This window comes from Humulus lupulus, chromosome 1 (assembly GCF_963169125.1).
Source record: "Humulus lupulus chromosome 1, drHumLupu1.1, whole genome shotgun sequence".
Lineage (NCBI taxonomy): Eukaryota > Viridiplantae > Streptophyta > Magnoliopsida > Rosales > Cannabaceae > Humulus > Humulus lupulus.
Window position 1 is genome coordinate 195,754,823 of NC_084793.1, and position 19,307 is coordinate 195,774,129.

At 39.1% G+C, this 19,307-nt stretch overlaps 1 protein-coding gene across 1 annotated transcript; it reads right to left on the bottom strand.

The window, feature by feature from the left end:
* Nucleotides 1-428: 428 nt before the first annotated feature.
* LOC133826231 (uncharacterized) lies at nt 429-3,262 on the bottom strand. Its single transcript, XM_062258792.1, has 4 exons — nt 2,613-3,262; nt 1,902-2,421; nt 1,553-1,850; nt 429-1,450 (listed from the first exon to the last, which is right to left on the bottom strand). Exons 1-4 carry the CDS (start codon nt 3,260-3,262, stop codon nt 429-431), a joined length of 2,490 nt encoding a protein of 829 aa, XP_062114776.1.
* Nucleotides 3,263-19,307: the final 16,045 nt, after the last annotated feature.

A 19,307-nucleotide genomic window follows, 5' to 3' on the forward strand; every position in this document is an offset into this window, starting at 1 on the left:
TCTTACCCTCACGGAAGCCAATACCACCCAACTTTTTAGGGAGACAAACTTTTTCCCACGAAGGGAGATGCATCTTACTTCTATTCCCATTAGTTCCCCAAAGAAAATCCTAACAGCTCTTATCAATGGCAGCAGTAATCTTGGAAGGAAGAATGAATATACTCATCCAAAAATTCCTAATACCAAGCAAAACTGAGTGTATGAGTTGGGCACGACCAGCAAAAGACAAGTTCCTACTCGCCCAACAATTAAGCTTCTTGTTCAACTTATCCAGAATCACCCCACAGTCTGAAGCTTTCCACTTGGTAGGCCGAAGAGGAACACCCAAGTACTTCAAAGGAAAGGAGCCTTCTTCCATTTGCAACATCTCAAGAATCTGAGCTTTGATAGAATCCTTCACCCCTCCAAAATAGATATGGGACTTAGATTTATTCGCCAAAAAGCCCAGTAGAATCACAAAACGCAGAGAAGGCTTCATGAATCTTACTCACTGAACTGACATTACCTTTACAAAAGATAATCAAATCATCTGCAAAACAGAGGTTAGTTAACCTAAGATGTTTACACAAAGGATGATAACCAAAGCCTTTCTTGTCAGAGTAATGAGCTAATAAACGAGTGAGGTACTCCATAATGAGCACAAACAAGAGAGGAGACATGGGGTCCCCTTGCCTTAGGCCTTTTTCCCCTTTGAAAGAGCCCTGAATTCTCCCATTCATTAACAGATTGTACTTGGTACCTTTTAAGCAAACTAGAATCCAGCCAATAAATCTAGAGGGAAAACAAAGATGTTTAAGCAACTCCTCCACAAAATGCCAATCAACTGTGTCGTAAGCCTTACTCAGATCAATCTTCATTAAACATCTAGCTGAAATATTCTTTCTAGTATACCCTTTGAGGAGATCTTGGAATATCATAATATTATGAGCTAGAACTCTATTTTTAATAAAAGCCCCTTGATTACTATGAACAAGAAAGGGAAGCACTTCCGAAAGTCTAGAGCAAATCATCTTCGATATACACTTATAGAGAGTGTTACAACACGCAATAGGACGATAGTCACTAGCTGAACTCGGATTAGCAAGCTTAGGAATAAGAGAAATCATAGTTTCATTCAGATCCTTCGGCAAGTAACCATCATGAAAGAAATCCAACACAGCAGAAGTAATCTCAGCACCAATATCTGACCATAACCCCTTAAAGAATCCCGAGCCAAAACCATCCAAACCAGGACTTTTATAGGAGTGAATGCTAAATAGAGCCTTCTTCACATCATTCTTGGTAAAAGGTCTCAAAAGTCTGACTTGGAGATCCAGAGACAATCTATTTCCCTGCATGAAACAGCTTTTATCAATCTCCACTGAAGCCAAATTTCCTTTCCCCATAAAATTCTTGAAATGAGACAGGAAATGCTCAACAACTTTAGAATAATCCTCTTCTGTTTTGCCTCCTAATGTGAAGGAAGAAATTCTATTATCAACTCTTCTTTTTCACATACATGCATGAAAAAATCTTGAATTATCATCACTAAACTTAATCCAATTAAGTTTACTCTGCTGTTTGAGAAAATTGGCATAACAGCTCTGCAAAACTGAAACATTGAGCTGGGCTTGAGTAACCGATTGAAGCAGAGACATATCTGAAGGATTAGAAGCCAGAGCCTCCTGAACTCTACTATACTCCTCCTTGGCCTTCTTATAACTCAAAACAATATCACCAACCTCCTCTCTGTTAAACCTTTTCAAAATATGCTTCACTCGATATAATTTCTGAACTATCTTGCAAAGACCTCCACCAGAAACAACTGGCGCATTCCAACAGCGAAGAACAACTTCTCTGTAGCCTCTATACTATATCCAGTGGTTACCAAAACGAAATGGGATAAATCCCACGCTGTTAACTTCTTGATTACGAATCACACAGAAACTATGATCAGAAATGCAGTCCCATTTGAAGCGAGCTTCAGTTTTCGGAAAAACATCCAGCCACAGATCATTAATAAACACTCTATCTAACTTAGAAAAAATACGATCTCCTGCCTCCTGTTTGTTCGTCCACGAATAGGGAGCTCCCTCACACTTAAGTTCCTCAACTTGGCCTAAAGCCAACCAATTTTGAGCATCAGCTATGTCCTTAGCAAGGACTTGTCTCCCACCAATCCTATCTTGGTAGCTAAACATGGCATTAAAATCTCCAAAAATTATCCAAGGAGACTTTAATAGACCAATACTAGCTAATTTATCCCAAAGATGCTTCCTCTCCCCCATAGAATTGCTTCCATAAACCACTGTAGCAAAGAAAAAATCCTGCTGGCCACTCACTTTGATCCTACAATGAACAAGTTGGGGATCTTCAAGTAATATATCAACCTTCACAAATTTAGTTTGCCAAACAACTAAGATCCTACCAGAAACAATAGGACTAGAAAAATAATCCCAATTGTGAAAATTATTCTAAAAAACTTCTTTAATTTTCTCATGTTTCAACTTAGTCTCAAAGAACGCACCAAAACCAACCTTATTCTCCCTACAAATACTAAGAATAACATTTTTCTTATCTTTTTTATTCATACCCCTCACATTCCACCCTACCATATTGCAAACTTCCATCACTGAATTGGGATAGAATTAGTGACCAAATGACCAATCCCTGTATCTTGCAGCACAACATATCCATTGCCCGATTTAGCCTTTCCTTGAACGAAATCTGACTTGTGAGCAATTACCACCCCTTGTCTAGCACCTCTCCTTCTGGGAGTAATCCAGCTTCCTGCAACCTCAGCATTCCCTTTTCCAGTATGCTGAGTAACTTCTGAATTATCCTGAACATCACTAATAACCTTGGAAACATTTTGCTCTAGAGAACTACTAGCCCTCTCTTCCTCTCCAATATTAGAAGCATTGCAAGCTCTGGGATCAAGATTAACAGACTCAGAGTGTTGTTGAACCTCCTCTGTTTTGGATATGTTATTGTCTGTACTAGTACCTTTCTCATCAGTAGATTTCTTCCTCCAACTCAAACCAGTATTCTTGTTACAATTTGCCAAAATATGACCTAAATTCGAGCAGGCAGCACACTTAGAGGGAAGCCATTCATACTCCACCACTTGTTCAGTTATTTGATCCCTTTCATTAATAAAAGAAATAGATTTCGGAGGATGATCCGTAATCTCCATATCCACCAATATCCTCGCATATTTCACCATCGATCTACTTTGCGTCACTTTATCCACCATAACCGGCCTCCCAATTGTGCTCACCATAGCACTGAGACTATTTTTCCCCCAGTATTGCAAACCCAAGCCATTCAGCCGAATCCAAACCGGAACCGACTTGACCATTCTCATAGAGTCCATATCTGGTGTCCAAGGACGAAGAACCACTGGTTTTTTTATCAAAGTGTATAACTCCTGTTTCCAAAATTAGGTCCCTTGTAGCTTCATCCCTGAAATTAACAAGGGTAAAACCTGAATGCATTCTCACTATCTTCTCAACACCCAAGCTGCCCCAAATTCTCTTGACAAATCCTTCAAATACTCTAAAAGGTGGGTTAGCGCCCAGGACAATGCAAACAATCGCATTCTTCCATAACGAAGCTTCAGTCTCAACCTCCTCCATATCTAATCGGGCCACAACTTGGTCACCCAATTTCATAGGTTCAGTATAATTCAGACGAGTAGAGGGCGTGGGTACCTGGTTCGACTTAAATTTACTCCACACTTCCTTAGCAGATCTCTGGAATTCAGAACCCTCCGCATCCTCAGCCCAATTCACTGGAGTAGGAGGGGAACGATTCTCACTTCCAACCCGCTGCACCTCAACACCACATTCCAGCTCCAGTTCATCACATGGATCATGAAAATCATCATCAGGTAACAGATCAGATACCTCAACTTGGATCGAAGGGAGGTCGTCCACCACCTCATCGGAAATTTTCGTCGGCTTCGATATACCTTTATTCTTCCGAGCCATGGGAAGAGAGAGAGAGATATCACACGCTCATGGAAGCCCATCGGCATACGACATCTGCAGTGTCTCAAGGTAAGAACGTCACACCTCCTATCTTGAGATCTGGCAATGTGATGCAAAATATGGAGTCCAAATTTGCCGAGTCTGCTGAAAAACAGAAAATTAAGATAACTATGGAAGACATTGAGGATGAAGTGGACTACTGGAAATCCTCTATGGTGTGCTATGTGCTAGGAGCAAATCCACCATTATCAATTATAGAGGGGTTTTCTCGACGTGTTTGGAAGGATAAAGTAGACAAAGTGGGAAAGTTGTCCTATGGCATCTTCTTAATTCGTTTTGATTCTGTTGAGTACAGGGATCAAGTGATTTCAGGGGGGTATATTTTTTTCGATAAGAGGCCTGTTATTATGAAGGCATGGGAACCTAATGTTAACTTCAAGAAGTAGGACATTCAATTGGTTCCAATCTGGGTTCAACTGGATGATCTTGAACTGAAATATTGGGGAGAGAAGTCCTTATTCAAGATAATCAGTCAAGTAGGAAAGCCTTTGATGGTCGACTCTATCACTAAAATTAGGGACAAGTTAAGCTGTCCTAGGGTACTCATTGAAGTTTCTCTGAAGCAAGTTTTTCCAGATTTGATTTGGTTTGAGGATGAGCATGGTAGTAACACCTCAGTGGCTGTCACGTATGAGTGGAAACCATTAATATGTGACCACTGTCAAGGAATGGGTCATGATACTAATATGTGTAGGCGAAAAGAAGGAAGGAAGCCTAAATGGGTGGTTAAGAAAACAGAGAAATCAGTTGAACCGGGAGTGTCAATGCTAGATTTGAATAAGAATATGGCACCTAATCGAGCCACAACTTGGTCACCCAATTTCATAGGTTCAGTATAATTCAGACGAGTAGAGGGTGTGGGTACCTGGTTCGACTTAAATTTACTCCACACTTCCTTAGCAGATCTCTGGAATTCAGAACCCTCCGCATCCTCAGCCCAATTCACTGGAGTAGGAGGGGAACGATTCTCACTTCCAACCCGCTGCACCTCAACACCACATTCCAGCTCCAGTTCATCACATGGATCATGAAAATCATCATCAGGTAACAGATCAGATACCTCAACTTGGATCGAAGGGAGGTCGTCCACCACCTCATCAGAAATTTTCGTCGGCTTCGATATACCTTTCTTCTTCCGAGCCATGGGAAGAGAGAGAGAGATATCACACGCTCTAATTACTATGAAGGCCCAGGTTAGATCTAATGAATATTAACATATTAGTGAGATGTATGATATGTTTCAAAAACAATCTCAATGTAATAAGCTGGTTAAAAAATTAGAAGAAAAAAAAAATAAAGGGCGAGAATAGTAGAGTAGAGACACATTTAGGGAGGAAGGTACAATAAAATTAATGGTCATCTCCCCAGTCATAGACGACTCGGTTGAATCACACAAAAAGAAGATAGTAAAGTTGATGTTGATAAGGTAATGCCATCATAGATGTAGTCAACAAATTTAACCAATGGCATTGTATCCCCTATAAAATAAATGGACACACGGACAAAAATATAAAATAAAGACACGGTGGGGGTGGTGTGGTTATTTTTTTTTTTGTCCATTTATTGAGCCACAATGCATATGCACTATGAGTAAATTTTTAAACTGTAATCTGTATTGCATAGACCTCAAATCGTATAAACTGCACCATAAAAATAAGGTATGATGCGATGTGAGAAATTTATACTTATCGCAAAATAATTTAACAATTAAATATTATAATTAATAAAGATTCATAATAAAATTCATAACTAAAAAGTGTATAACAAAATAATAAATATACAACAAACTAATAAATTTTTAGCAAAACAATAAAAATACAACAAACTAATAAAAAAACGTGATATAGAAGTAAAAAATTTAATTAAGGATGAATATATTTAGGTTAGAGCAGAATATGTGGTAGCATCCTATGAACATAATAATTTTTCTAGATATTGTGTATATTATACTATATAAATGTTTATATACATATGCATTAAGTTTAAATGTGGTGCGGTACAGTTTGAACAACATTTATAAAATTCAAAACTGCAAACCACACTACACCGCGCGGTTTGGTAAAAATACAAACCACGACCGCACCGTGAAGAGTTCCAAATTGCAAATTATGGTGTCGGTTTGTGCGGTGTGGGCAATTCGATAAACACCCCTAATAAAGACTATGTTAAGTAGGAGAGTACAAACAAAAAAAATAAAATAAAGACTATGTTTGGTACGAGAAAAAATGAAAAATATAATTGATGAAGAGTATAATTGTAATAATCTGCATTAATTTTTTTATTATTTAATTTTAAAAAATAAATTAAATATGTGTTTTAGCGTCTAGATATTTAAAATAATATTATTTTAATGATAAAGAAGTGTGAGTGGATCGCTTAGATTAGAGTTAAGAATCTTTAGTGTAAAATAAATATTAATTGGAAAATATTTATTTTACAACATAGTTTGAGTTATAAAAAACTCATTAAGGGCATTAGAATAATTATAGAAATTATTGGCTACCATAGAAATATTTTATGAAGGCTTGGGGCTATAACTTTATATATTAGATTTACACATTTAAAATCATATAAATACATTGGACTATGATCCTAGAAGTTGGAAATACACATTGAGCATCTAAAATATAGTTTGGACTTTGGTATATAGGTGTGCCAAATTATTGAAGCATTATTGGATTTTAAGCTATATTTTTAAGCTTAAATTATTTAATGGACTATTTTTTTACTCATTATTGGACATAATGGATATTTATTGGATGTTATTTAGGTTTGTGGTCATAGTTAGTGATTAAACATGCGGGGTTCGGCCTAAGTGGGAGTATGTGGAGGGAAAAGTTGAGCTTGAATCGTAGAAGTTACCAAGTGATTAAGTGGCTGAGTAGGGGTGGTTATTCACTCATTTAGTGCCCATCTATTTATAAAATTAGAGAGAAAAATGAGATAAAGAAAGAAGAAGAGAGAACTTGAGAGAAGAGAAAGAGAATTGGTTCTTTAAGGATTTAGCTAGGCACGATCACCATTAAGGGTACGTTTTGTTTTTCTCTCTCTCTATTGTTAGATGATCATGGATGATATATTTAGGATTATTCTATGTGTTTATAGTTATAGAAACCAAAAAAGAGGAGTTGGAGGTAGTAGTTTCGGCATAGGCATAAATTCTCCAAGGGTAAGTGTTACTTTTCTTTGTTGATTTTCAACCATGAATGGGTTCTTAGAATTTATTGTGATGATTGTAGAGTTTAGATCAAAGCAAGAGGAGGGAAGATCACCAAAATACTCAGCCTTGAGGTGAGTACTTCTTCTTGTTATTTCTCACTTTTGTTGTTGGTTTAAAGTTGTTTGATGATGCTAGTCTAAATTGATTATTACAACATGAAAGATGTGTAGATCTTAGATGTTTGATTTTGGTTTCTAAAGTAGAAGATGGTAGAAAGCACTAAGGATGATGGATCCATGATTTTTGAGGTTAGATCTAGTGTTCTTGGGGTGGTTATTGTTTTGAAAAGGTGGTTATCATTTTGAAAGCACCACCACCGACGTTAATGGGGGGTTTTCAGTGGTGAGATGGTGCAAGAGGACGAGTCGGGGTGCAAGCACCCCAACCATGGCGTGTGTGCATGATCGGCTTAAGAGAGAGCACCAACCCTTTGGGCTTTGATGCATGGTCATTGGCGGTTACCAAAACCACCATGGGTGATGGTTGAGAACCATGGATATGGTGGTGGTCGTGGTCGTGGTCAAGGAAGATAATGATGGTGATACCGTGATGATGATGATGATAATTAAGAGCCAAGGGCTCAGGTGCACCATGGAAGGGTGAGGCCGAAGGCCTTAAGGCTGATATGCATGGGCCATGCACGTAAGATGCGTGCTAGGCTTGAGTCTAAATGTTTAATGGCTAGGGATTAATGTAAGGCTCGTAATTGAGTATTTGAGGGCTTGGGATGATATTTTCAAGAGATAGAAGATATATAAGCTATCATTGGCATTCTATTAGAGGTGACACGAGGGGATTTTGGCCTCGGGGCTTGGTAAATGATATTAAGGTTTAGTTTTTGTGATTTGAGGATATAAAAAGTATTTTTAAAGCCTTGAAAATACTTTAATGGATAAGTTATGGTGAATTTCATGTTTATAACTCGGTTTGATGACAGGGCTTGGGAATTCATAACTTGAGATATAATTGGAGTTTGACGATGAAATTTTAAACACAGACTAATAATAGATTATTATTGGAAATAATAATTTTCTAAATTTGGTTCAGGTTTCCGATATGGGTATTTTGGTAATTATACCTCAAGGACTCGTGTTTTGGTTGAAAGTCAGAATGAGAATTCAGGATAGGTTTTCTTAAATTATACATCTAGAAACTTAGTAAGATTATATACTAAGTTATATGTCCTCATTTGTTGATAAGACTTAGAAGCGATCAAAAACACTCACAAAAGCAGTTTCAAGTAAAGCTAAGAACTTGAGGTAAGGAAGTATACACCAAGAGTAAAATAGTTATGTGGAATTGTATGCTTTAGTATGCCGCTAGAAATTTATTAGGAATGTATATGGGATTATATGGTCAATTGAACACATAATAATACCCATAAGTAGGGGTTGAGTAAGAATTTAAGTGTAATTTGTGTTTGTATTGTGCTTCCTAAGGAACTCCATAGATGTGGGTCCCATTATAGACGTACTTTGGAACAACCACTATGCAAGGTTCATCGTTGTGGGAAGTGGATCTTGCTACTTGGGTACGGTAAGTGGTATTTTCTTCACCGCAGAGGTCTCGAGGCTGATCACCTCACAGTAAAGCCCGATGATGCAGTAGATGGTTTGTGATGGGTTTTATGCCCTTGTAAAACCATATTTCTTATGTAACACATTTTATTATTAATGATTGGTTTTTTAGCCAACTAACGCGGAGTCAAGATAATTAACTCGAGAGCTTTCAGTAGAACAATCAATGAATAATAAATGAGCCAAGAACCTAATAATAATGAGCAATAAATAATAAAAGACACCAAAATTTATAAAGGATCGGCCCGAAGAACTAGTAATGACCTACTTCCTCTTAGATTTGTATTAATCTTGAAGGTTTACACAAGTTCACAAAAGGATTACATGTAGATTTCCATGTGTAAAACACAATACAATAAGGCAGAATCGCTGTTAGGTTTAAAATAGGTTGTCCGGTATGTTTCTAAACACTGGTCGATCGGCGATTTCATGAAGCCCCTCCACTGTGGTGGAGGGTTTGTATTTATAATCTTCTATTGCCCAGGGGCAACACACAGCGTAACTGGTGGTGAAAATATCACATTATTCTCGCAGGTAGTTACAGTCCTATTTGTTAGGAGGCTTGACTGAGTTTTCAGGGCGGTTAGGCGCTCTTGGAAGGTGGTTGGGCGATTCTTGCGGAGCGCTAACGGAGAGTGTAACCTCCTCTCACCGACCATCTTTGTCTGTCTGTTATACCAACCAGCTGATCTTGCTGGTATACCTGTTGAGCAGCAACTATTATAAATTTTGCGTTTACACGCCCGACCAGCCTCCCTGCCCTAACGCCACATGTCCAAACCATAATTTCTATTTGTCTAAAGTATAATTGCCACATCAGATATGCCAATTTTTGTGATAAAATTTTCCCCCAAGTTTGCAAATTTGCCCACATCAAATATGCCAATGGTGCTAAGTAGCATGGACCTTCCCGTCCAGCCTGGTCAGGGGTACATGATCCTTGCTACATGGCATATCATTTGGTATAATTAATAGCATTTGTATTTCTTCAAGTTTTCAAGGAATGATTTTTCACTATTTCCTGTCTCTTTTTTGAAACCATAAAGTGTCATAATGTCTCCTCTTAGAAACTATGATGATGGTTGTGCAGTTACCGAAGAGTGGGCTGACATGTGAAGTAGTTAAGGAGACATGATTGGAGGGACGTGCATGCAGGCATGCTGACGTGTTTTGGGAGATGCACCTGTAACGGTCGAGGGGACTGCTGAGTAGACGGATGCATTAAATTTTTGCAGGGCGAAGCTCACTTCTTCTTGCCTATAAATAGGGGTGCCCAACCCTTTCTTCTATTTTCACCTTCTTCTTTACTTCATGCAAACCAGAGCCAACCTAAAAAACCCTAAACCTTCTCATCCTAGTCTGTTTGAGAGCCAACCTGTGCCCAGACCTTTGTGTCTTACGATCTTCACACCACGAACATGTTTCTGGCGCTATACTCCTACAGTAAGTAAGTTTTCCAAGCTTCTCCATTTAACTTGGCATTGTGTGTGATATTTTTTTTCTATTTCTGTATTCTTGATTGTATCCGTGGGTGGTTTATTGAGAAGATCTTTCGGGTAGTGTTGATCCCTAATCTAGTCAATGACATGGAGTTACTAAAAACAAAAGAATTAATAAACCAAATGAAAGAGCTAAAACAACACAAATATTTTATAGTGATTTGGCCCTAGAGATTGGTAATAACCTACGTCCACTTAGTGATTTTATTGATGTAACTTTGAAACCTACGATCAACAAACTAGGGTTCACTAAGTTTCACAAGCTCCAAAGTGGAATACAAAATCGTGTATAAAAGCACTTGTTCTCTCTGAATACAAATTATTGTGTATCTTTAAAATGAATCCCACGAGTCTAGGGATGTAAATAGGGCGGGTCTGCCCCGCCCCGCCCCCCCCCCCCCCCCCCGCAAAAATTTTGCCCCGCCCCGCCCCGCCCCAATTAGTTTCTTGGAGCGGGGCGGGTCGCCCCACCCCGGCTTAATCGGGGCGGGTCTGCCCCGCCCCATAACTTTTTTTTTTTTTTTAAGAAACATTAAATTATAATTTTAGAATTTTTTATTGTAATCTTTATATTTTACACTTGGTATCAACTACACCATCAAATATTATATTTTGTTTTTTTATTTTAACATTTACAAAATAAATACAAGAATAAAGATGAATTATATAAAACATATTTTTCAATATTTATAATTCTTTGTAGTCTATATAGAATTAAAAATATTCTAAACCACATATAAAATGTCAATTTTAAGTACTATGTATATAAGTAGCATGAGAGAATTGAGTTAGAGTATAAAAAAAAAAAAAATTGAAGCGGGGCGGCCCCGCCCCGTTTAAATTCCTAGCTGGTCGGGGCTGCCTCGCCCCGCTTAAATTCCTAGCGGGTCGGGGCTGCCCCGCCCCGAATTCCGCCCCGTCTTTACCGGGGCAAAGATGCCCCGTCGGGTCGGGGCCCCGCCCCGCCCCGCCGCCCCATTTTGCCATCCTTACACGAGTCCTATTTATAGGCTCTAGGATGTACGTATGGGCTTATGGGTCATCCTATACTTGTGCTACAAGAATATTTAAATAATAACAAAAATAATGATATTTACATATAAAGAGAATCAAATGTCCTCGAAATATCTAACTCATAACCATATTTGAATTATGGCTTTGGTCATACGAGCAGATATGGTCGCATATGTCAGCACATCAACTTCCCTTGTTACTCAGCATGTCCTTCGCTTCTATCGGGCAACTTAATTTCCTGGTCATTGGTCGACCAGAATTTCATCAATAAAAAGTCACGTGCTGCTCACATGCGTCTTGATCGTGCCATGTTATCAAGCTAATATTTTTGGGTAAACATTCTCCCCCTAAGTTCATTTTAATGCGACCAACATTTGATAAATTTACTCGACCAGCACTCCATTTGACCTGTCACATCTGTTAGTACTTACTTTTTCAGAAAAAAATAAGTAATCATCACCCTCTCGGTTCCCTAGACACATTCTAACGGTTATTGCGAGTCCCCATGCTTCAAAACTCTAATCTCATTATTACCTTGCATTAATGCTTCGATCAGTATAAATATATGCCCTCTCACTTCTTTTCATTTTATACCCAAGCCTTCTCTCTCCTCAAGAAAACTCAGAAAAACCTCTAAGAAAACCAACGTCCTCTGTTCGATCCAAGGCATCTACGATCAACTTCAAGCACCATCCTCATTTTTTCTTCAACAAATCCATACTTCAAGTAAGTTTTCGACTCCATCTTCTTACTTTTGTAGTAGTTTTCACATATTTTGGCACTGATTTGCCTGTTTCCACAACTGGGTTCACATTGTTCTTGGAAAGTTTTTTGGGTAATCGGGTTTAGGCAAAAATACATAGAATAACTATGCCAGAGTAGGGATTTTAGGCATGTTAATGTACAAGACAATGTGTAAAAAGACATAGGGAGTATATTTACGCTGATTACGAGTCCAAAATCGAAGTAAAAATTTGATTGTGAGTGTTTCGGGAAAAATGGGTTTTTATCGCTTGTTATTTAGAGTTGAAAAGTTTTTCTGAAAAAACTTTTCAAATTCACTTTTTGATATGTTTTTCCACCCTGCTCGCATGTTTATTGTGTTTTTATTAGGATGCTGTAGGTTGTATAAAGCTTAACTTTTATACACGAGCAGCGTTATCCTTGCTTTTCTTTTTCTTCTATCTATTGATCGTAGAGTCTCACTTCCCATTTGCTCTTCTCAGATATTCATGCATAATCCCTGGGGTGGTGAAAGACCAATAGACGGTGATCTTCTCGCTTTGCTGTTCGAGGATCTAGAACAACCTTCTTTGTCTTTTCCAAAACCTCTGGCATCACACCCAAACCCTATGACCAATCCTTCTCACAATCCTTCATAGAAACAACTGAATATGGGTTATGTAAAACACATCGCTCACAGAAAAAGAAAACCCACAAACTCTCATACCAGCTAGCCTGCAACCAATATCGAGAGTCCCTTAAACGACCCTCAACCATTAAATTTTGCGCCACCAGATATTCAACCTATGGCCCGTCCATGCGGTGGCCCCCGAGCAGAGGTAGCCTGATACATAGCCCTTCGAGCGTTATATCAACCAGAATGGTGGCTAAGTACCCCAAGAAGTACAGGCTTCCTGGGATTACTTTATAAAACCTACACTCGACCAGAGGGCAAACGTGCCCGGAGGTGCCTACAGTGCCTGGTCGAGGTACCATATAGAAGCATGGGCAATCTTGCCCTTGCATGACTTTTTTCGACGGGTGGCCAATTACTTCGAGGTCGCCCCTTTCCAAATAACTCCTAATGGATATAGAGTACTTTTAACACTCTATATCATGTACAACCACAAAAAATGGCTTGTGCCTACTCCTCATGAATCAACTATCTGTTTGATCTTAAATCCAATCCCAATAAAAGCAACACGGGTTTCTTCCCCTTCTATCACCAGGAAACCACTCACACATTCCTAAGTGACATAACTTATAAGTCCAACATGGGAAAGCACTTCTAGGAGTATTTCCTCATGGACGACATGGTCGTCGACAACATGGCCTTCACACGAGGAGGTAAATTCTTAATCTCTGTTAGACATTCATCTAGTCATTTTTCATCTTTTCCTTGTCCTTAGTTGATTTACGTTGTATCTAGGTCCATGGTACCAACCAGACCTTACTCCAGAATTGGAGATAAGAGCCGCAGCCCTGGCTGGCATGAAGAATATAGAAAAAAGTGTTAAAGAGCCGATCACGAAGAGCAATTTAAGGTTGGTCGGCTTTTTAGAACCTCACCAGGAAGTGAGGGAATCAACAACAGGGAGTGCCATCGAAGAGGGCACCAAAGGACAAGAAAAACCCTGAGCAGCAGAATGTGTCACAACCCCAAAGGCGTTGACCAACGGGAGTGACCATCTGAGAGCCAAGCCCCAACACTCGACCAGCCAGTACCCCTCCCCAACATGGGAGGGGAAAACAAAAATGACCTGAATCTGCTGGTCCTATACTCGAATCCTCCGATGAGAACGGTATAGATTTCTCACTCTTAGATAAATTGCCCACCCCTTATCATTTATTTAAAAGGGACGAAAATTTTAAATTTATGAATAGTAGTTTTAGCTTGGACTTCTTCGAGGCAGATGGTGAGTGTAGTGGTAGTTCTTTAAATAATGTAGCGACCGATAATTATAGTTCGGGTATATCACTTAGAATTCCTTTTAGTTTGTTTCCTTATCATGCAAACTATTTCTTGACTTATCTGTTCGCTTGTTTGTCTAGTAGTCATGTAGACTAATGATGCGTTCAACATCTATACTTCTAGAGGCAAATCGGCCAGCTCGAAGAAATCGACCAGAAAAAAACACTAAAGATGTTAGCGGGGAACCTTCGAGGAAAAGGACACGACCAAATGATCCTCCAGCACCTACTCCTTCCAGAACCACTACACCTCCTCCACCTCCTCACGCCATGCCCTCCAGCAAACAGACAACTTTGGTGATAGAGTCGTTGAACAATGTCTATTGCTCAACCAACGATAGACTTCAAAAGCTAATCAAGCATCATCGCATCCAAGAAGCTTTTGTTTCTCTCTCCTCGCTAAAACCTAACCAAATCCTTGGTCAGGGGTTAAATGAAATCATCAACGTAAGCTCTTAGTATTTAGTTGTACTCGAAAACCCTCACTTTTTTATAATTTCTGACGATTTTATCTTTCTTCTGTTCGCAAGTGTACGCCCTAATTTTCCACAGGCTATTAGCGAGCTGAGATATGGCATAATTATATCAGCCACATAGATACCACGTGACCAGAGCTGCTGTTGTCAGGTCCTACCTCTTTAGCTCGAGGTAGCCAAAAGTTTATCAAAATTATTTAAGGGCTGAATCAGAGATATGAGGACTGCGGGTCGAGAAGGCATCCAGCTCAAGGCACGAGCTGGATTTGGAAGCTGTGACCCCTTGTAAAGTCAACCACGCAATGTAAACGTACATATATTAGACATCACATGTCTGATATATCCCTGAATTCTCGGACACGCAGCATGAACGTGCGTGTTCAGGCACCCACGACTGGGTTGGGCCGTGCGGCCCATTATCCCCCTTACCTATGATTAGACCACACTTCATCTATCAGGTTTTAGGAATTAATCATGAATGTCACAGAAGTGACATGATGGGTAAGAAGGTCACGGGATGACCCCCCTTACCAACTCCCAGGTGCCCTCTCCTATAAATATGGGGGCCTTGGGAGTTGCAAAGGGTTGGATTCTATTGTGTAACGAAATACCCTGTAAAGAATACTAGAAATATAACAATAATATTGGTTGGTGGAGTAGAAGGATTTTAACCTTCGAACCACCTAAAAAAGTATTCGTATCATCAGTTCATTTTAAGATCATTCATCTGTTTCGGTTCATTACTTAGCACTAATCTCGTTCTCTCATTTTCTTAATTACTTGATGGCGAAGAACCGTATCAACAGTAGGGTATTCTTACCATAACCAAAGGTTGCCACAACACTAGGGATCTTGTCACAAAACATGCCGATGAGGTCATGGCATGGGAGGCCAAAGTCAAGGTAGTCAATGACAAAGCTGCTGCTTTGACTGAGGAGTTGAAAAAGTGCCAAGAAGATCTGGCTAAGGCTATTGCTGCGAAGGAGAAATTCAAAGAAGCCTCTGAAACCAACTTCAAGGAAGCAACCAAGCTACAGGAGGATTTGGATGTCAGAATGAAGGAAGCAAACGACCTAGAGGATCGAGTGAAGCTGCTCGAAGAACAAAATGCCCAAAACCTAGAGAAGTTTTGAGGAGTTGCATTCACTTGCTTTTACATGTTCTAGAAGAACAATCCAGAGGCAAACTTCGACTTCTTCCTGAGCAGGTAAAACAAGCCGAACTCGCCAAGTGCGCTGCTCGCCTAAAGGAGGAGAAAAATGCTCTGGATTCTTCTGAAATTTCCTTGGCAACGAGCATCAATGGTGCTGATGAAGAAGCCGACTCTTCAATCAATCAATAGCCTTAGCAGGACCCCCTTCAGCTACATAGTCAATTTTTTTGTTTATGTAATTAATACACCTGAACAAATTGTTCGAGGTGTTAAGATAATTTGCTGCCTAAGGCATTGTTATTTACTTTTAACATTTTTAATTACATCCGAGCAGCAATTGTTCGCTGTGTAAAGACATTTCATTATGATATTATAACAGTTGCACAACACTATTTCTATTATAACATCTGCTCGTATGGCCGAACATAGAATAACACTTTACTTCTATCTCACAAAATTAACTAAATTTTTTGAAAAATATTCTAAGTTTCGTAGTATGCTTTCCCTTATTTTGCTCGTGTGTTTACATATGTTTATGATATGCTTTGCTTGCTTAGTATCTGATATGCCCCCCAAGTGATCGAGGAGTTTAAGGTTCCCGGACACTTGCCACTGACCAATTCCTGTTATAACATTATTGCTCGCATACTTATAAATAATAAAAAATAATATAGAAAAACAACACACGTAATGAGAAGATACCTGTAACAAATACAATAATTGGCAAGAATAACTGGCTGTGCACAATTGCTTTTATTTCTCGTAATAAAATGGACAAAATTTGTGTCTGTACGAGTGATCAAAAATTGATCTTACACTTATAAGCGACTAGCCATATAACTGACCAGCCCTTGTTCAAAAACTTGTAAAAAGCAAAATTAATACAAGCCAAATCGTTAAAAAGAAATGTTCAGTGATAATACTTGCACATGTGTTCTCCATTCTAATAGCGAGGAACAAGATCTCCATTTAAGCAAGCAAGTTTGTATGTGCCTGGTTGAAGAATTTCTTCAATTTGATCCAACACCTTCTTGGTCGTGATTTGATTCAATTTGATCCAACAACAAAATTAATACAATCTTTTTCAACAATCCATGTCGACATACAATGTTCTTGACAACGAAATCCAACACCTTCTTGGTCGTGATTTTCGTGAGTTATTTAGCTTTAGTCCACTTAGTAAAGTAGTCGACAACAACTACTGCATACTTGACATTCCCCTTTTCTATGGGCAAAGATCTGACCAGATATATTCCCCACACTACGAATGGCCATGGGCTTTGCATCTGTGTAAGCTCATTTTGGGCTGCTCAAGGTATCTTGGAGAATCGTTGGAATCTATCACACTTCTTATTGAATTCCATGGAATCATTGATCATCATAGGCTACAAATACCCTTGTTGAAGAATCTTCTTTGACAAACTTTGCCCCCTAGCATGATCTCCACAGAATCCTTCATGTACTTCTCTCATTAATTCTTTAGTTTTTTCCTTGGAGATAAATCTCAATAAAGGCATTGAATATCCTCGTCGATATAGGATTCCATCGAGTAGGATAAAACGAGCTGATTGACTTTGCATTTTCCTCGCCTTATTCCTATCTGCTGGTAACAATCCATGTTCGGGATATTGAATGATGGGAGCCATCCACGTGTCGGATACTTGTATTATTAGGGATGATTCTTCCACTTGAATGTTGGGTGTTGATAAGCGTTTGACCGGTACTATGCTTAAAGTGTCGACATCCTTGGCTCTTGCTAACTTGGCTAAGGCATCAACATTTATGTTCTGGTTGTGAGGTACTTGTTGGAGAGTATACATCTCAAACTGTGTTAGTAATTCCTTCGCCTTGTTTAGATATGCAACCATCTGAAGGCCCCTAGCCTGATATTCTCCAATAATCTGATTAACAACTAGCTGGGAGTCATTGTATATTTCTATTAAATTTATGTTCATCTCCTTAGCTAGTCTCAAACCTACGAGCAGCGCCTCGTACTCAACTTCATTGTTAGAGGTTGTAAAGTTGCATCTAATTGCACAGTGAAACCAATGTCCCTCGGGAGTGATTAAGATCAATCATGCCCCCACATTGTGCTCATTAGATGACCTGTCTACAAATAGTCTCCAGGTGGGTGTTTGGTCTTGATCATCTATCTCTATAATCGAATCGCTAGCAGGGAGTCTGATAAATTCAACTACGAGGTGCATAGGAAATTTCAAACTGCCCCAGCTCAACTGCCCATTTTAATAGTCGATCAGCGGCTTCTATTTTCTGCAAGACTTGCCATAGTACCTGGTCGGTAAGAACTATTATGGGGTGAGCTTGAAAATAGGTTCACAATTTTCTAGATGCCAGTATCAAGCAATAAGCCAATTTTTCTATAGCCGGATATCGTAATTCTACTCCCACTAGCCTTTTACTTATATAGTATATTTCCCTTCGAATGTTTTCTTCCTCCCTGAGTAAAACAGCATTGGCAGCATACTCTATTATGGCTAAGTAGATGTACAAAGTGTCTCCTTCGACCGACTTGGATAAAATGGGCGGCCATGACAAATGGGACTTAAGTGCCTGAAAATCCTACTCGCATTTTTTTTCCACTCGAACTTTTTGTTTCCTTTGAGTAGATTAAAAAAATGGAACGTAATTGTTCGTAGATTTAGATATGAATCTACTCAGAGCCGTGATTCTCCCTGTCAGGCTTTGTACATCTTTATCTTTGGCTGGTGATTGCATCTCGATCAATGCTTGAATTCTTTCAAGATTGGCTTCAATTCCTCGCGAGTTTACTATGAATCCCAAAAAATTTCTTGATCCAACACCAAAGGAACACTTGATAGGGTTAAGCTTCATCTAATATTTGTTCAAGATGTTGAAGCATTCCTGTAAATACTTGATGTGTTCACCAGCCTTTCTCGACTTGACTAGCATATCATCGATGTAGACCTCCATATTATTGTTGATCTGCTCTTGGAACATGTGGTTGACTAGTCGTTGGTAAGTCGCACTAGCATTTTTCAAATCGAAGGGCATTACTTTGTAGCAGTAAAGCCTCGTATGTGTTCAAAAGCTAGTGTGATCTTCATCAGGTGGATGCATACTAATTTGATTATAATCGGAATATGCATCCATGAATGACAAAACTTGATGTCGTGATGTAGCGTCGACCAACTGGTCGATTCTTGGAAGTGGGAAACAATCCTTCAGGCAGGCTTTATTAAGGTCTATAAAATCAACGCATGTCCTCCACTTACTGTTTGGTTTAGGAACTAGTACGGTATTAGAGACCCAAGATGGATAAAACACTACCCTGATGAATCCATTTTCCTTCAGCTTCTCAACATCCTCCTTTAAGTCTTTAGATTTGTGTTTGTCGAGTAGCCTTCTTTTTTGTTGTACTGGTGGGTGGTTTTTGTCTATATTAAAGACATGGCTATTATATGATGGGTCTATCCCAACCATGTCTTTATGCGACCAGGCAAAGACTTCCTGGTTCCTCTTCAAAAACTCCACCAATTCTCTTTTCATTTTTGTCTTTAAGTTTTTATCGACTTTCACAACCCTAGTCGGATCTTCCACTTCTAGTTGGACCTCCTCGAGGTCCTCAACGGGCCCAACGTCTTCTTATAGATTCCCAAAGTAA

Coding starts and splice junctions, on each gene's coding strand:
- LOC133826231 (XM_062258792.1), bottom strand. CDS start 3,262: ATGGTGAGCACAATTGGGAGGCCGGTTATGGTGGATAAAGTGACGCAA. Junction 2,422..2,612: donor ACTAATTCTATCCCAATTCA/GTGATGGAAGTT, acceptor TTATTTTTCTAG/TCCTATTGTTTCTGGTAGGA. Junction 1,451..1,552: donor CAATTTTCTCAAACAGCAGA/GTAAACTTAATT, acceptor CCTTCACATTAG/GAGGCAAAACAGAAGAGGAT.